Source organism: Pezoporus occidentalis, unplaced genomic scaffold (assembly GCF_034315485.1).
Source record: "Pezoporus occidentalis ecotype Australia unplaced genomic scaffold, CSIRO_AGI_Poc_V1 ctg4, whole genome shotgun sequence".
Lineage (NCBI taxonomy): Eukaryota > Metazoa > Chordata > Aves > Psittaciformes > Psittacidae > Pezoporus > Pezoporus occidentalis.
The window spans coordinates 7,111,424-7,125,217 of record NW_026915724.1 but is presented as its reverse complement, the minus strand read 5'-3'; the positions used below and the strand labels follow the sequence as shown (position 1 = coordinate 7,125,217).

At 41.4% G+C, this 13,794-nt stretch overlaps 1 protein-coding gene across 6 annotated transcripts in view; it reads left to right on the top strand.

The window, feature by feature from the left end:
- Positions 1–13,794, top strand: part of CHD7 (chromodomain helicase DNA binding protein 7) — a 135,586-nt gene that overhangs the window by 38,064 nt on the left and 83,728 nt on the right. For all 6 annotated transcript variants that reach the window (XM_062633319.1, XM_062633321.1, XM_062633322.1 and 3 more), the window contains one exon: positions 4,392–6,251. In XM_062633319.1, coding sequence (XP_062489303.1) covers positions 4,569–6,251 — 1,683 coding nt within the window. In that variant the 5' untranslated portion in view covers positions 4,392–4,568. The remainder of the gene's footprint in view (positions 1–4,391; positions 6,252–13,794) is intronic.

The following is a 13,794-nucleotide window of genomic DNA, read 5'->3' as shown; positions in this document are numbered from 1 at the left end:
ACAAGTCTTGCCAGCTATCTTCCCCAATTTGAATGTCTTGTCGTGACTTTTTGTGTGTTGTCAGGGTTTTACATGTGCTTATTAAGATTTTGGTGGAAGTTTCCCTCCAACTTTATTTGTAAAATGAGAATGTGACTTTAATTGCTGTCACTTGTGTCACCTACTTCCATGTGGCAAATGCTTAATTTTCTACCCCAACAGCCAGCAGGAGCTTAGCAGTTTTGAAAAGCAGTTTAAATATGCAATATTTAAATGCAGATTTAGTAGCCTAATGTTTAATCCTACATTTAGAGGCTGCAGTCTCAAAATGACCTTTACCATGGCTTTGTTTTTTAGAGTGAGAGGTCCTTTTAGCCTAGTTCTTCAAAATAGCATGGTATTTGCTGTGTTTATTGTATTGTGGTTTAGGTGCATAGTTCCATTATATAACATAGATGAGAACTGAAAGAGGTTTGTTTGAGATATCAACTGATAGCTGTAAAAGTATCAGCTCTGCATGACACATCTCGCTTCAAACCTTGAAGCAGTCAGTATTAGCTGCCCTCTTACATTTTGTTTCAACATACTTGCCCCATGGCCATCAAGAAATGATGCTAAATTTCTTGTATAGAAGGATCAATAGCTGGATCAGGCAACCTGTTGATTTACAGAAACTTCCTCTGAACAGCAGAATGTGTGGAGCACAGATGCATCTGTGTGCTGCCCTTTCTGCTTCCTGAACTTGACTGCCTGGTTCTGCTGCTTTGGGAACAAGGCTAATGAAGTTCAGGTTTTAGTGTTTGCAGCCCTAGATCGGGTTATATGTGTGCAGCAGGCAGTTTTGTTCCACTCATAAAAGTGAGAAGCTGCTCAAGGCTACTGAGTCCATGTAGCTCTGAAATACTAAGTTGGGCAATGGTTAACTACTACTTAAATTTGAGATCTAGCTTTTTAGGACTGGAATGTTGCAGACCAGAGTAAACATATAAGCTTTGTTTCTTAAGAGAACGGGGTTGTTAAGCAATTGACTATGTACTGGTAGTTGGGATCATACCAAACAGAAATAGGTTATCTAGGCAGTCGCAAGGAAGTATATTCAACTGACTCTTCAGTCTTGCAGATGCAATCTTTTATGTTCAGGAGCAGAAAAGTTATATGCTTTTATTGCAATATCTGTATGGTTTCTGTAAGGTGATTAAAAAACAAATTTGCTTTCTCTTCATGCATTCACACTTGAAATCACACTTGCATTCAGCAATCTGCCTTTCTAAGGGTTCAGATATCCTTTCCTTTTTACCTGGAAGGTAGTCCCTGCTTCATGAATGATGGTTTTAACTTACGTGATTGAAAAGAAAATGAACACCCTTGTATTTTTAAACTATTCAATAAAGAAAAACCCAGACTTCTAGCTGAGTTTTTCATGGTCAGTCTTGCTGTTTGTGTTGTCTGCTTTCATGAGGAAGTGAACAGTGGCACTTGGTGAATATTTTAGCTAGAATTACAGGTCAGTGCAGGTCCTACCTTTGTGGGGAGGCTTTTTTGGGGGTGTTTGTGTTTGGGTTCTTTTTCTTTTTGACCAGCTAGGATTTAAGCAGAGAAAAATACATTGCTTATAGTGAAAAAAGCAAAGAAATGATTGCAACTTAAAATGAGGCTGTGACTCTCATTACTTGCTCAACTGTTTGAAGGACATCTGTCCTGTTAGCGTAGAAGGTTGAGAGCCTATTAGGTAATTCCAGTATTGACTGTTTTCTTATTAAAATGTTGTTTAATTTATTTGGACCAGTCTGTAGCTGCTACTGTCTTTCATTCTTCACTATATGCTGTTAGCCATATATCGCATCAGAGATGTGACTTTTAATTGGGGAAGTAGAAGAAGATTGGTGAGAGCACTGTGACTGTGAAGGGCTGTGGTCATTAAATTGAAGGCTAAACTTAAATCTGGAGAACTAGTACTACAATTTTGAGACAACTTAATATGCTCAAACATGAAGTAATTTCACACTTCAGATAAAAATGCAGAACTAAAATAATACAAAGTGGCAAACAGTTTTTTTCACTGTAAGTTTAGATGATGGGTTTGTTTGCATACAAACTGCATCAGAAACTTGGAGGTTACTTTTCTTTTGAAAGAGCATGTGCTCAGCAAGTCAGGTGAGTGCTAGGTTCCACAGTACATGTCCTTCATTGCAAGAGACAGTCCCTACCCCAAACCTGCAAATTGGGATGGAGTCAGCTGGGCAGAAATAAGGTGGGTTTAATTAAACAAAGCCCTTACCCTATTTTAATTTCTCTGGTTATAGTAGCAGGTCCGAGCTACTGTTACTGGTGTTATTGGTGACTGACTCTCGCCTGAATTTTATTGGAAGCCTGTCAGCTGAAAAACACTAAACAAAGCAGTACTATTCAAATCTGTGCTTAATGCTTGCAACCTTGTTTCTGGAGATGCTGTGTTAGCTTGTCTATAGCAGGTAGCAAAGAGAATTCTTCTATGTAGATTTCTGGTACTTTTATGGCAAAGATTGATTAATGCTTTGAGAGAGTAGGGCATGCTTGTCTTCAGAAATGGTTCTTTCAGTAGGCTTGATTTATGTAATGAAATATGTGAAAATTCCTGCCTGTTCATAATTCTGTGGCTGTAAATAGGTTAGCTGATGAGCGAGATCCTCTACTTGGCTCAGGTGTGATGCTGCCCAGATTACATCAGTGGTTGAGAGGTAACAGTATCTACACTATGCTTTTCAGCATTTCCAAGCAAAGAGTCCGATTAGATGGAGAATCTCTGTACACGCTGATGTCCAGCTTTGTGAGCTCCTGATGGCAGCGGGCCTCAGCAGGGGTAGCAGTGGCAGAAGTCCTTGAGCAATCTTTAGTGACTGGGGGAATCTTCACCACAACAGAGTGGTCTGCTCTGGAGCAGTCTTGATACTAAAAGCTTGTTTTGGTGAAAGAGATTCCTTTTCAACCTTGTTGTTGAACTTTCTTATGGTGTGCTTTAATATTACAGGTGGCTTCTGCTTAATGTAAAGACAATGAAATAAAAAGAAACAGGTATCAGAGATAGGAAGATGGCTCAGGAATTTACCCCCAAGTGATTTAGAAATGTAAGTGTTAATATCTCTCAGCTGAGCACTGAAGAGATTTAAGACTGTGGTTTTAAAGGTGACACTCAAATGCTATTTTAAGAGGAGTGATAAATGCTTGTGCTTTTCCTCTTGCCCTCTGCTTCATGCTGTAGAAGGTCCTCTTGACAATGGCTACAAGAAGAGTAATAAATGTGCTGATATTTTCTCCCGAAAACTTGTCTGGGACAAATTGCCTTTGGTTAAAATAGTCTGGCCTGGCATTTTGCACCCAAAGTGACTGAAAGCGTCTGTCCTCTGCAACAAAATGCGAGATAGGAAAGTACACACTTGTAAATCTTCTCTTTGGTCACCGATTAAAGAAAAATTGGTATCTGTAAGTAGTCGCTACTAAATTGCGACAAAGATGGAAAACCAGTGTTTATTTGCTACATGGACAGGCTTCCTTGACTATTACTAATTCTCCTTCAAAGTTATACTTCTGGACAGAACAAAACTTTAGTGATGTCTTCGTAAGTGCTCTAGTTGCAGTTAGCGTGATTGCCTGAAGATGAATAATAGGCTCCAGCGATAGTGTTCCCTCTTACTATCATGAGAGAAGTTAGCGTATGGATTGAGAAAGCTCCCCCATCACAGAGCGAAGCTTTTGTATTTAGTTTACTTACACAAATTGAGCATATAGTTTTACTGAAATGAGAAGAAGCAGCATCTTTTTTGGTTTACAGCTTCACTGAACTGAGATAAATTTTGTGTTTAAAAAAGTAATAGTATTTCCTAAATGCTAAGTCTCGGAGTTTGGTGTGTTTTAAAGGGTCATTTGTGTGCATTTGAAAAAACTGTTGTCCGTATAACTAACTTTAGTCCGTCATAGGACTTGGTGCTTCTGCTTGCTCATCTGATTACGCAGCTCAGGGGAATAAGGTTAAGGACATGCTGTTGGTAACTGGAGCGTTTTCAGGGCTTTAGTTCAGCAGATGGGCTGCTTGGCTATATTCATACATCTGCCTACCTGCTGTGGCAGCTGCTGCTGCTGCATGTTGTGTTCTTTTGTTCTGTTCTACCCAAGAAAGGAGCACTAGGAAGTGTAGTGAATGGATTAATTTAAGGTTAAGGCTAGTGTTTTGCTTGCTTCCTAACTCTCTATCACAATAAAGCTTCTGATAAAGCTAATGAATCCTTCGTAAAGTGAAACAGATTTTTAAGATGTATTTCAGGGGCTGAAACTAGCTAGCATTTTCTAAAAAATAGCCAAGTATGGGTTTTATATATTGCCTCATGTTATTTATTTCAATGTCTTTCTCTCTTTCTCTCCCTTCCCCCCCTTTCTAGGAGCAGTAACCAGACTTTGCCTGACACTGCGTGGTCCAAAAGAATTAAGGAAATATGGAATGACATGAAGGAGATTAGTTGAGGATTAAAGGCTTTGAGGACAAAACACCTCACCGAGGTGAAGCACAGACTAGCATTCTAGTTGTAGCTCCGAGGAGCTGTGTGCTGAAAAAAAAGATGGCAGATCCAGGAATGATGAGTCTGTTTGGAGAAGATGGGAATATTTTCAGTGAAGGGTTGGAAGGTCTTGGAGAATGTGGGTATCCTGAAAATACAGTGAATCCTATGGGGCAGCAAATGCCCATGGATCAAGGATTTCCCTCTTTACAGTCATCTCTTCATCATCCCCCTGCAAATCAAAATCAAGCCAAGTTGACCCATTTTGATCACTATAATCAATACGAACAGCAGAAAATGCACCTGATGGATCAGCCGAACAGGATGATAAGCAATGCCCCTGGGAATGGTATAGCATCTCCTCATTCACAGTATCACAACCCTCCAGTTCCTCAGGTTTCTCACGGCAGTGGTGCTGGTGGTCAGATGGGAGTCTATCCCAGCATGCAGAACGAAAGACACGGGCAACCCTTTGTAGACAGTGGCTCCATGTGGGGCCCACGGGCAGTTCAAGTGCCAGACCAGATACGAGCACCATACCAGCAGCAACAGCAGCAGCAACCACAACCGACACAGCCACCACAGGCACCCTCCGGCCCCCCTGGGCAGGGCCATCCTCAGCACATGCAGCAGATGGGAAACTATATGGCTCGCGGTGATTTTTCAATGCAGCAGCACGGGCAGCAGCAACAGCAGAGGATGAACCAGTTTTCTCAAGGCCAAGAAGGCCTCAATCAGGGAAACCCTTTCATTGCCACCTCAGGACCTGGCCACTTGTCTCATGTGCCCCAGCAGAATCCCAGTATGGCACCTTCTTTGCGACACTCAGTCCAGCAATTTCACCACCATCCCCCCGCTGCTCTCCATGGAGAATCGGTAGCCCACAGTCCCAGATTCTCCCCTAATCCTCCCCAGCAGGGTGCTGTTAGGCCGCAAACACTTAATTTTAGTTCTCGGAGCCAGACGGTACCCTCACCTACTATAAACAACTCAGGGCAGTATTCTCGATATCCTTACAGTAACCTTAATCAGGGATTAGTTAATAATACAGGGATGAATCAGAATTTAGGCCTTACAAATAACACTCCAATGAATCAATCTGTACCAAGATACCCAAATGCTGTCGGATTTCCATCAAACAGTGGTCAAGGACTAATGCACCAGCAGCCCATCCACCCTAGTGGCTCACTTAACCAAATGAACACACAAACTATGCACCCTTCACAGCCTCAGGGAACTTATGCCTCTCCACCTCCCATGTCACCTATGAAAGCAATGAGTAATCCAGCAGGCACACCTCCTCCACAGGTTAGACCTGGTAGTGCTGGAATACCAATGGAAGTTGGCAGTTATCCAAATATACCCCATCCTCAGCCGTCACACCAGCCCCCTGGTGCCATGGGAATTGGACAAAGGAATATGGGCCCCCGAAACATGCAACAGAATCGTCCGTTTATGGGTATGTCTTCAACACCACGGGAGATGGGTGGGCACATGAGACCAAATGGTTGTCCAGGTGTTGGCCTTGCAGATCCACAAGCAATACAAGAGCGACTAATATCTGGCCAGCAGCTCCCTAGTCAACAGCAGTCTTTTCAACAGCAAATGCCAACCTGTCCTCCCATGCAGCCTCATCCAGGGATGCATCATCAGTCTTCACCACCCCCACATCCTCATCATCAGCCTTGGGCACAGCTTCACCAGTCACCACAAAACACACCACAAAAAGTGCCTGTCCTTCAGGTAAGCTACTTCCAATGAGTAGAAAATGTTTTATATTACTGTAAATGCATTTCATGATGTTCTTGTTTGACTCCCCTGTTTGTTGCTAGTTATATGGCTTGCTTGGTGCACAAAAGCTGAAGGTAAAATGAAGTTCAGGTAGCTTGCTAATGTTCTTACAGTAATTTTTACAGGCTAACATTATGGAGAGACCAAAATGTGATACAGCAACAAGACAAGCTGAATAGCTGGGTTTTTTTTTCATGTTGGTTCCTTTGAGGGGAAAATGGAAAGCATGTGTGAGAATTGTCATTTAAACTATTAATTTTTGTATTTGCAACTTGGAGAAAGAAGTGTGTGTTATAATGTGTTTGTTTTGGCCAAGCTGAGGGTTTTCTTTAAATCCTAAGGGAATGTTTTGTGGTTTTAAGTTAGAGCTGAGATTTTAACATGTGAAAAAATTTCAGCACTAAGTAATGCAACTGAGAAGTGATGGGGCAACAGTTTATGCAAGGAGAAGACAGCAGATGTGAATCATGGTCTGAAACCAAATCTTGAGGCTTAAATGAAATCTCAAATAGGGTAGAAGTTTTATTTTCCTGATTCTCTGGTCTTCTGGATTATGAGGAAAACATATTGCTTCCACATCATTTTTCAATTAAAAGCTAAAAGTGATCCTCTCCAGCTTAGCAGGTTTGACCGCATGCTAGTATGTTAAGCTTCAGCTGAGAAAGTGTCTTCTGGGATCTTCACATTTGCCATTGCTTGTCTCTGGCTCTATTAGTCATCATTCAGAGGTTTTGGTACTGGATGAATAGGTGGTCAAGATATCAGAGTTTTAAGTTCATTATTTTTTTTAACCCAGTCAGTAATTAATGCCAAGTAGCTCTGCCCATAAATATTTGGAGACAATTGTTGGAATGCAGTCATAATGATACGATGCTACAATAAGCTTAATAAATCATAAAAACAGCTGTCCCAGGCCTGTGCGGGAAGCAGCTGCTCGGCAGTCCCCTCCACTGCTGCCTGCCGGCTGCTCCTGTTAGCCGCGCCGCACAGCGTGAGCTGACTCTGGGAATCAGATGGATGTGCTGCAGAAAGGCAGCTGACAAGGAGTGCTACATGGAGCAGCTCAGCAGCTGGGAGAGGCTTCCACATTCCCCCTGGAAAACAGGAGGGGGGAGTGCTGGAGGTGCCATAGGGTAGCTGGGAAGCTCTGGGGAAGGGAGGTCAGGGACCGAGCTGGGCAAGGGGAAGGACACTGTCTTCCTGTGAGGGAGGAGGAAGCTCTCTCTCTTGAAGGGGCAAAGACAGTCTTTCTCTCCCCAGCCCCCCTCACAACTGGTGTGAAATTTTATACCTGTGTTGGCCCTTCTTCTCCCCCCACCTCCAGCACAGGCTTTGTTTGGAGAACCTAAATTACAGTTCTCGCATGCATGTGGAGTTGTGTGTTCCTCCTTGAGAGAGCAGTCCTTGACAATGCCTCTTGTGTTACCAGCTGTGTGGGTACGCAGGATGAAAAAAGGAGCAAATTCAAAACTACAGAAAAAAAAAAAAAAACAGGAGGATGAGTAGGTATTTAGAAAGGGGGTAATGTCAGCATGGAGAGATCAGTACAGGAAGACTGAGGTTCAGAAAATGTAGTACAAGATGTTGTTTTTACCCTGAAACACATCTAGCAGGAAAAGCTTGAAGGAAAATTGTAGAAATGGTAACAGAAGACCTCTGAAATGGTGTCAATGAGATCTTACACAGCCAGTGATGGGGGGCTGTGTGGAAAGAGAAGACTTGGGATTGACTGTGCCCTAAAGCTGTGCTGTTCTTCACTGGCATTAATTCCTTGTTTTCATCTGACCATCCAGTAAACCTGGTTTTTGGCAGCAAGAGGTGATTTGGGAAGAGAAGGTTTCCTTGTAGAATGGACAGGCTTGTTAAACGTTCTTGGGACATTTCCCTTTAATCAGTGAAGAAATAAAACATAGGCAGCTCAACCTTTAAATGAGCTGTGCAAACTATTCCAACGTTCTGAACTGCAGATGGATAGCTTGAACAAAGGTAAGTGCCGAAACTAAATAATTAGAGGAAAACCACATGATAACTCAAGTTATTTGATTAAAATCGGTAATTCAGACAGTTGTAGCTAGCCAAGTAATGTCTCTGTTAGCCTACCTCAGTTAAGGTTTTATTTGGTAAAAGTTATTGTTAACATACTTTCCCATTAAGAAATTAGCTTCAGACCTGACTGTAGCAATGGAAGTCTTGACAGGCAGGCATTTCCCCCTTGAACACTCTTTGGATGAAATAAATATTGTTCAAGTCAATGAAAACTCGGCTCCTCCCCAGCCCCTGGGGAAAATGCAGATGTGTGGAACCCCTGCACTTCAGGCTGAATACAGAATTTGCAGCTCTCCTGTCTGCGTTGTGGTTTTCCCTTCATGTCAGTTGGCAGAAAACTGTTCACTGAAGAACAGTTATTTAAATGACTGGTCTGTTTTTATTTGTGTAAAATGTATCAACAAAATGAATATAGTCAGTAAAATGGAAATCACTCTCTACTTTTACATCAACAGAAGCCATCTTAGTAATTATTTTTTGGTGATTTGAAGCTAGCCTTATCATGGGAAGGCTGTAATACTTGTGGTTAACCAAATTACTGTTTTGTTTTTAGATATGTTGGAAGGAAAGCGAAGTTCTTTTGCTTTTAACTTGAAAGAAATTGCTGTGTCGGTTCTACGCCTTGTTATTTCTTTTTTTGTGTGGAAAACTGCAAATTATTTTGGCTTGGAGACAGAGCTGATGATTGACAATTCAGCTTGTTTAGGTTAATAGCTGAAAACTAGACATGGTTATTAGGACCTTCTTAGCAGGGAGGTGCTGGCTTAAGTGCAGTTTGATAGATGTCATAAGAACCACTGTAGCAGTGGGGCAGTGTGCTTGGTGCTTGAGGCCACCTCTTGAAACATTCTTCAGCAAAGGCTTTTGGAAGAGCTTCATGGCCATGGGGCGGGAAGGTGGGTTCTGCTGTAGCAGGGTAATTGGCCACAGCCAAGGAGTAGCTTGCTTGTTTTCACAGTGGAGGCATCTGTGTTGGGCTTGTGCTCTCCAAAATACTCATAAATGATCTGGAGAGGTGTGAAAAATCAGATGGCGAAGTTTGTGCTGCTGTTAACATACTCAAAGCTGAATTGCAAGAGCCTGATGGTAATGAAACTAAATAATCAGAAATAAAACAGGAATGTCAGTCACTTGATCGTAAGCTGTGTAAGTTGAGATAGGGCTGGGAAGATTTAGGTTGATATGAGGAAAATTTTTTTCACTGGAAGTGTTGTCAAGCCCAGGAACAGGCTGCCCAGGGAAGTGATGGAGTTCCCATCCCTGGAGGTGTTTAGAAGATGTGTAGATGTGGTGCCTAAGGATATGATTTAGTGTTGGCCTTAGCAGTGTTATGTTAACGGTCAGACTTGATGATCTTGAGGGTCTTTTCCAACCTAAAAAAGTCTGTGATCCTATGTTGCTGCATGTATGTGTAGTATGTCAGTGTGGCAAGTGCTGTGCAGTTCTGGGTCTCTTCCTCAGAAAATACAGCAGCACTTGAAAAAGCACAGAAGTGGGTGATTTTTGGGGCAAGGCTACAAGAGAGATGGTGAGAGCCTCTAGAATTGTGAGTGATATGGGTGCATGAAGAAGTTGAATGTGGTTGTCGCCTGTTTTGTTTCCTTTAATTCTTTTCAGGTATTCAGCACATTACCAGGTGGGGAGCTCAGAACCGCACAGTAAGATGCTGATGGCTGAGATGTTGTGCAGAAAAATGCACCATCATTTGATAAACATGAGGGCACCACATTTGGCTCAGCAGATCTGTGCTGTAAATAAGTGCCTGAGGATTTGTTACTGGGAGCATCTACTACGTGCATGTCCCATTCTTGTACCTTTCCACAGTCTTCTATCAGGGAGGGGATATCAGGTTAGACAGGCCACTGGGGGGTCTAATGCTATGCTGTTGCTCTTATGTATCATTATTTTCAGAGAGCTGTGTTAGTGACAGAGCAAGCGTAGTTTTCCCTTCCAGAAATAGGCTATCCTGGGTGTGTTGTTATACATAACTTCTGATTTACCCACAGCTACTGTGTGGGCTGAAGTTTCGAGTCCTGTTCAGTAATCATGTTCCACAAATGCCATCTACATTATTTATAGTCAAACGTAGGAATACTTAAATGACAAACAGTTATGGTACAACCTCCGTGCGTGACTAAATGGTGATGGCCACCAACAGTGTTGAAGGATGCTGAGTTACAGTGTCCAGCTTCTTGTGGAGAAGGAATTCGTTTTGTGTGTATTACTGGTTCACTGCCAGGTTTACTCTGCTGGCCTTACTCTGTGGGCATGCGACTTTGCTTTAAATCATAACTCATAGCCGTGTTTGGTATGAACACATTCCTTTGAAATTTCCTGCCCTTCTCCCTTGAAGGGGAAGAGGCAGGGAAAGTCCTGCTGAGTTACCTGCTGGGTCACCCCTGTCACAGGCTCTTCTGTGCTTTCAAACCCTGCCTTGCTGCCTCAGTTTAATTTATGGTTCAATATACCTGAGTGGAGAGGGATATTAATGAAAACTACTATCAGCTTGAAGTGGTTTGATACAATATTCTAACTTGGCAGAGAGTCCAGGTTAAGTCAGTTACTGCTGGCACACTAAAGTGAAATTGACTTTTTTCTTAGTATTTAATTGTTTAAATGCCTAAGAGTAGTAGGAAGAGACTGACGCCTTACTTATTTTCTTACTGTCTTTGCATAACCAGTTATCCTTCAATGTGTGTCCTATAATTTTATTTGGTAAGAAATTAGTTCAGGTGGTTAGGATTTTACCCATAAATTATTATTTATAAGCAGTGCCCCACAGCTCCCGAGAGAACTGTTACCTGTTTCATCCCTTGAGTGTTCAGCTTTTTGAGTATATTCCTGTCAGTAAGTAGAACAACTCAAAACCAAAAACAAATCACACAAAAGCACCAGCCAACCAAACAAAACAACTTCTAAACACTATTGGGTTCTTTGTTTTGATACAGAGGCTATTTCACGTTGCTGCTAGCTGGTCTTTTGGGGTACCCATGTGTGCAAGTTCAGCAGAATCTCAGGGCTGCCCCTGGAAATTCTGTTTTCCCTTTTCAAGTGTTCATAGACCAGCAAACCAATGTATGTTGGCAAGATTGTTGGAGGTGCCAGACTAAATGGACTGGAAAAAACACTAATGCTGAACCTTGACTGGTTTAAATTGTATATTATTTTTATATCTAGATAAGCATATATGTCTGTGCTTATGTAAATTCTGTGTAAAAAAAAAAAAAAACCTAGACCAAATTACAAATTATGGAGAATGATGAAAGAAAAGCTGAGAAGAAAATCCACAGTATTAACCTAAAAGTAAAAGCTGATAATAGTAGTTTTTTCTTAAAAGTTTACAGGCCCCGAAGAACTTGTGTATGTGAGCAATGTATGCAGTGGGTTAATGGTTTGAAGAAAACCACTGAAGCTACCTTTGGTTCAAAGTATTGGAGTTATTTCACCTCTGTGGAATAGACTAGTCTGTTATGCTGATAATATAATCCATCTGTGAACTAATTCACATGCAGATCTCAAAGGATATAATATTGAATATGAAATACTTTGTCTAACAAAAGTTTGTGAAGTTCTTCAGATATATTCCAGTCTAACAGTTTAATATTAAACATATTTAAAGGCTTATTTCTTCCTCACCCTTGAGAAGGCTGTATGTGCTTTTGTAAATAAGGGGTTGCATTGATTTTGCAGTGCAAAGACCTTTGGGCCAGTTGAGGTGGTTTTGCTATGGATTTTTTGGACTTTATTACTGTCGAGGAGGTACAAGCAATTTCCAAGAATGCTTCTTCCCTCAGGTGCCATGATTTGACTGTGATGAAAATAATTGTGCCATTAAGTTATCTTCTGGAGTTTTGGGTAAAGCCAGTTTGCAGCACTAGCATAAAAAGGCAAGTCTGCGTCAGCATACTGATTTTGTAGGCCTAAGAGTTACCACACTTATTCTTCAGCATAAAGATTTTTAAAGTTTCTATGATCTGTTGGTGACCTGGATGTGTTTTTTTCTTGAAATCGTCAGTATTATCTGAGGAATCCCCTAACTAGAAATATCTTTACGCTACTGTTCAGTTACTTGGTACAGTATTCTCATCTGCTGATGGTGAATTCCCGTGGGATTTGCCAATCATCTTATCTTCCCATGACTGAACACATTCTCCTATTTTATATTTATTTGGACAAATTTGAATCTGTCGTTTCAGAGCAGCTTTTTTTTTTTTTCGTGACTGAAAGCTGATAGACTAATACAAACTTACGTCTGTATCATCAGCCTGTGTAATTACAAGGGTGGAAAATTGGGGCAAATGAAAGGAGAAACGCTTGATTATTTTTTCTGCATTTATTTTCTATTTCTTTAACTACATCAGCAATCTTAATAAGGAGCAAGTTCCAGGCAAAGTAATAATTTCCTGCCTTTTTATTATGGATCCTCCTTTTCTTGTCTTCTGTCCTGCTCTTACATGTGGAATTTGAGGAATCCATTTGGTTTAAACTAATCTGCCCTTGCTTATATCTTGAATGCAAGTGTCACAAACTTGTGTAAGTGTCCTTTCTTGTTTTCTCCCTGGAGAGTAAATGTCCCAGTTCTCACTATGATGGGACACCATTTCTTCGAAGTTTGATTTTTCTTTTTTAACTGTTGTCTGTAGAGGTTTTCTCCCTCATTTCAGTAACTCACTGCTTTTCACTTCTGAATTTTTAGATTTGAGTTATAATGAAAGAGCTGATGACAGAACAGCTATGAAACTAAAATGCTGGCATGGTAATTTGAAAAAAGGATGGTCTCACCTGAACAACATATCAGAATGGGTGGAGTACACCTCCTGTTCCCTTATTGTCTTTGACAGCTTTCATTTCTAGGTATCAGTGTTCTTCTAATTGGATAGAGATATACATTATACAAGTGGTAATGCAGTCTGGATTTTGGGAACAAATTGCTGTTCTGTTTTTTTTTTCTTTAGAGATCTCATCTGTAAATATTTGGTACCTTCTTTTGTCCGCAGAGTTGTCAAGTTTTGGCAGCTAAGGAGTAAGATTAACACCCTTGAATTTTTCATGGTGATTAAAGCACCTGTCTGTATAGGTCTTCCTTTGTTTGCAGGTGTGGTTTAAAGATGGTGAAGCAGCTTCTTGAGAGCTGGCAGGAGCAGAGTGGAAAGTGTGGACAGGAAGCAGTGATGAGGAAGGGGGTAGCAAAAGGTTGAGCTGAGCAGATGGAGCAGTGCTGAGCAGTAGGAACAAGAGGAAATAGCCAGTGTCTAGGTTAAAATGGGGACAGAGAAGTTTAGGGAGTCACCCTACCTCTCCTGCACCAGCTGCTTGAGTCGCCTCTGCTTAAGCCCTTGCCAGAAGTAGCCATTTGGTGCAGTGGTGCCTGTTCCTGCTCTGCATGCTGCTTCAGGGTGCACCTTCCCAGCATCGCTGTGCGAACTCAGTAACTCTCAATATCTAATCT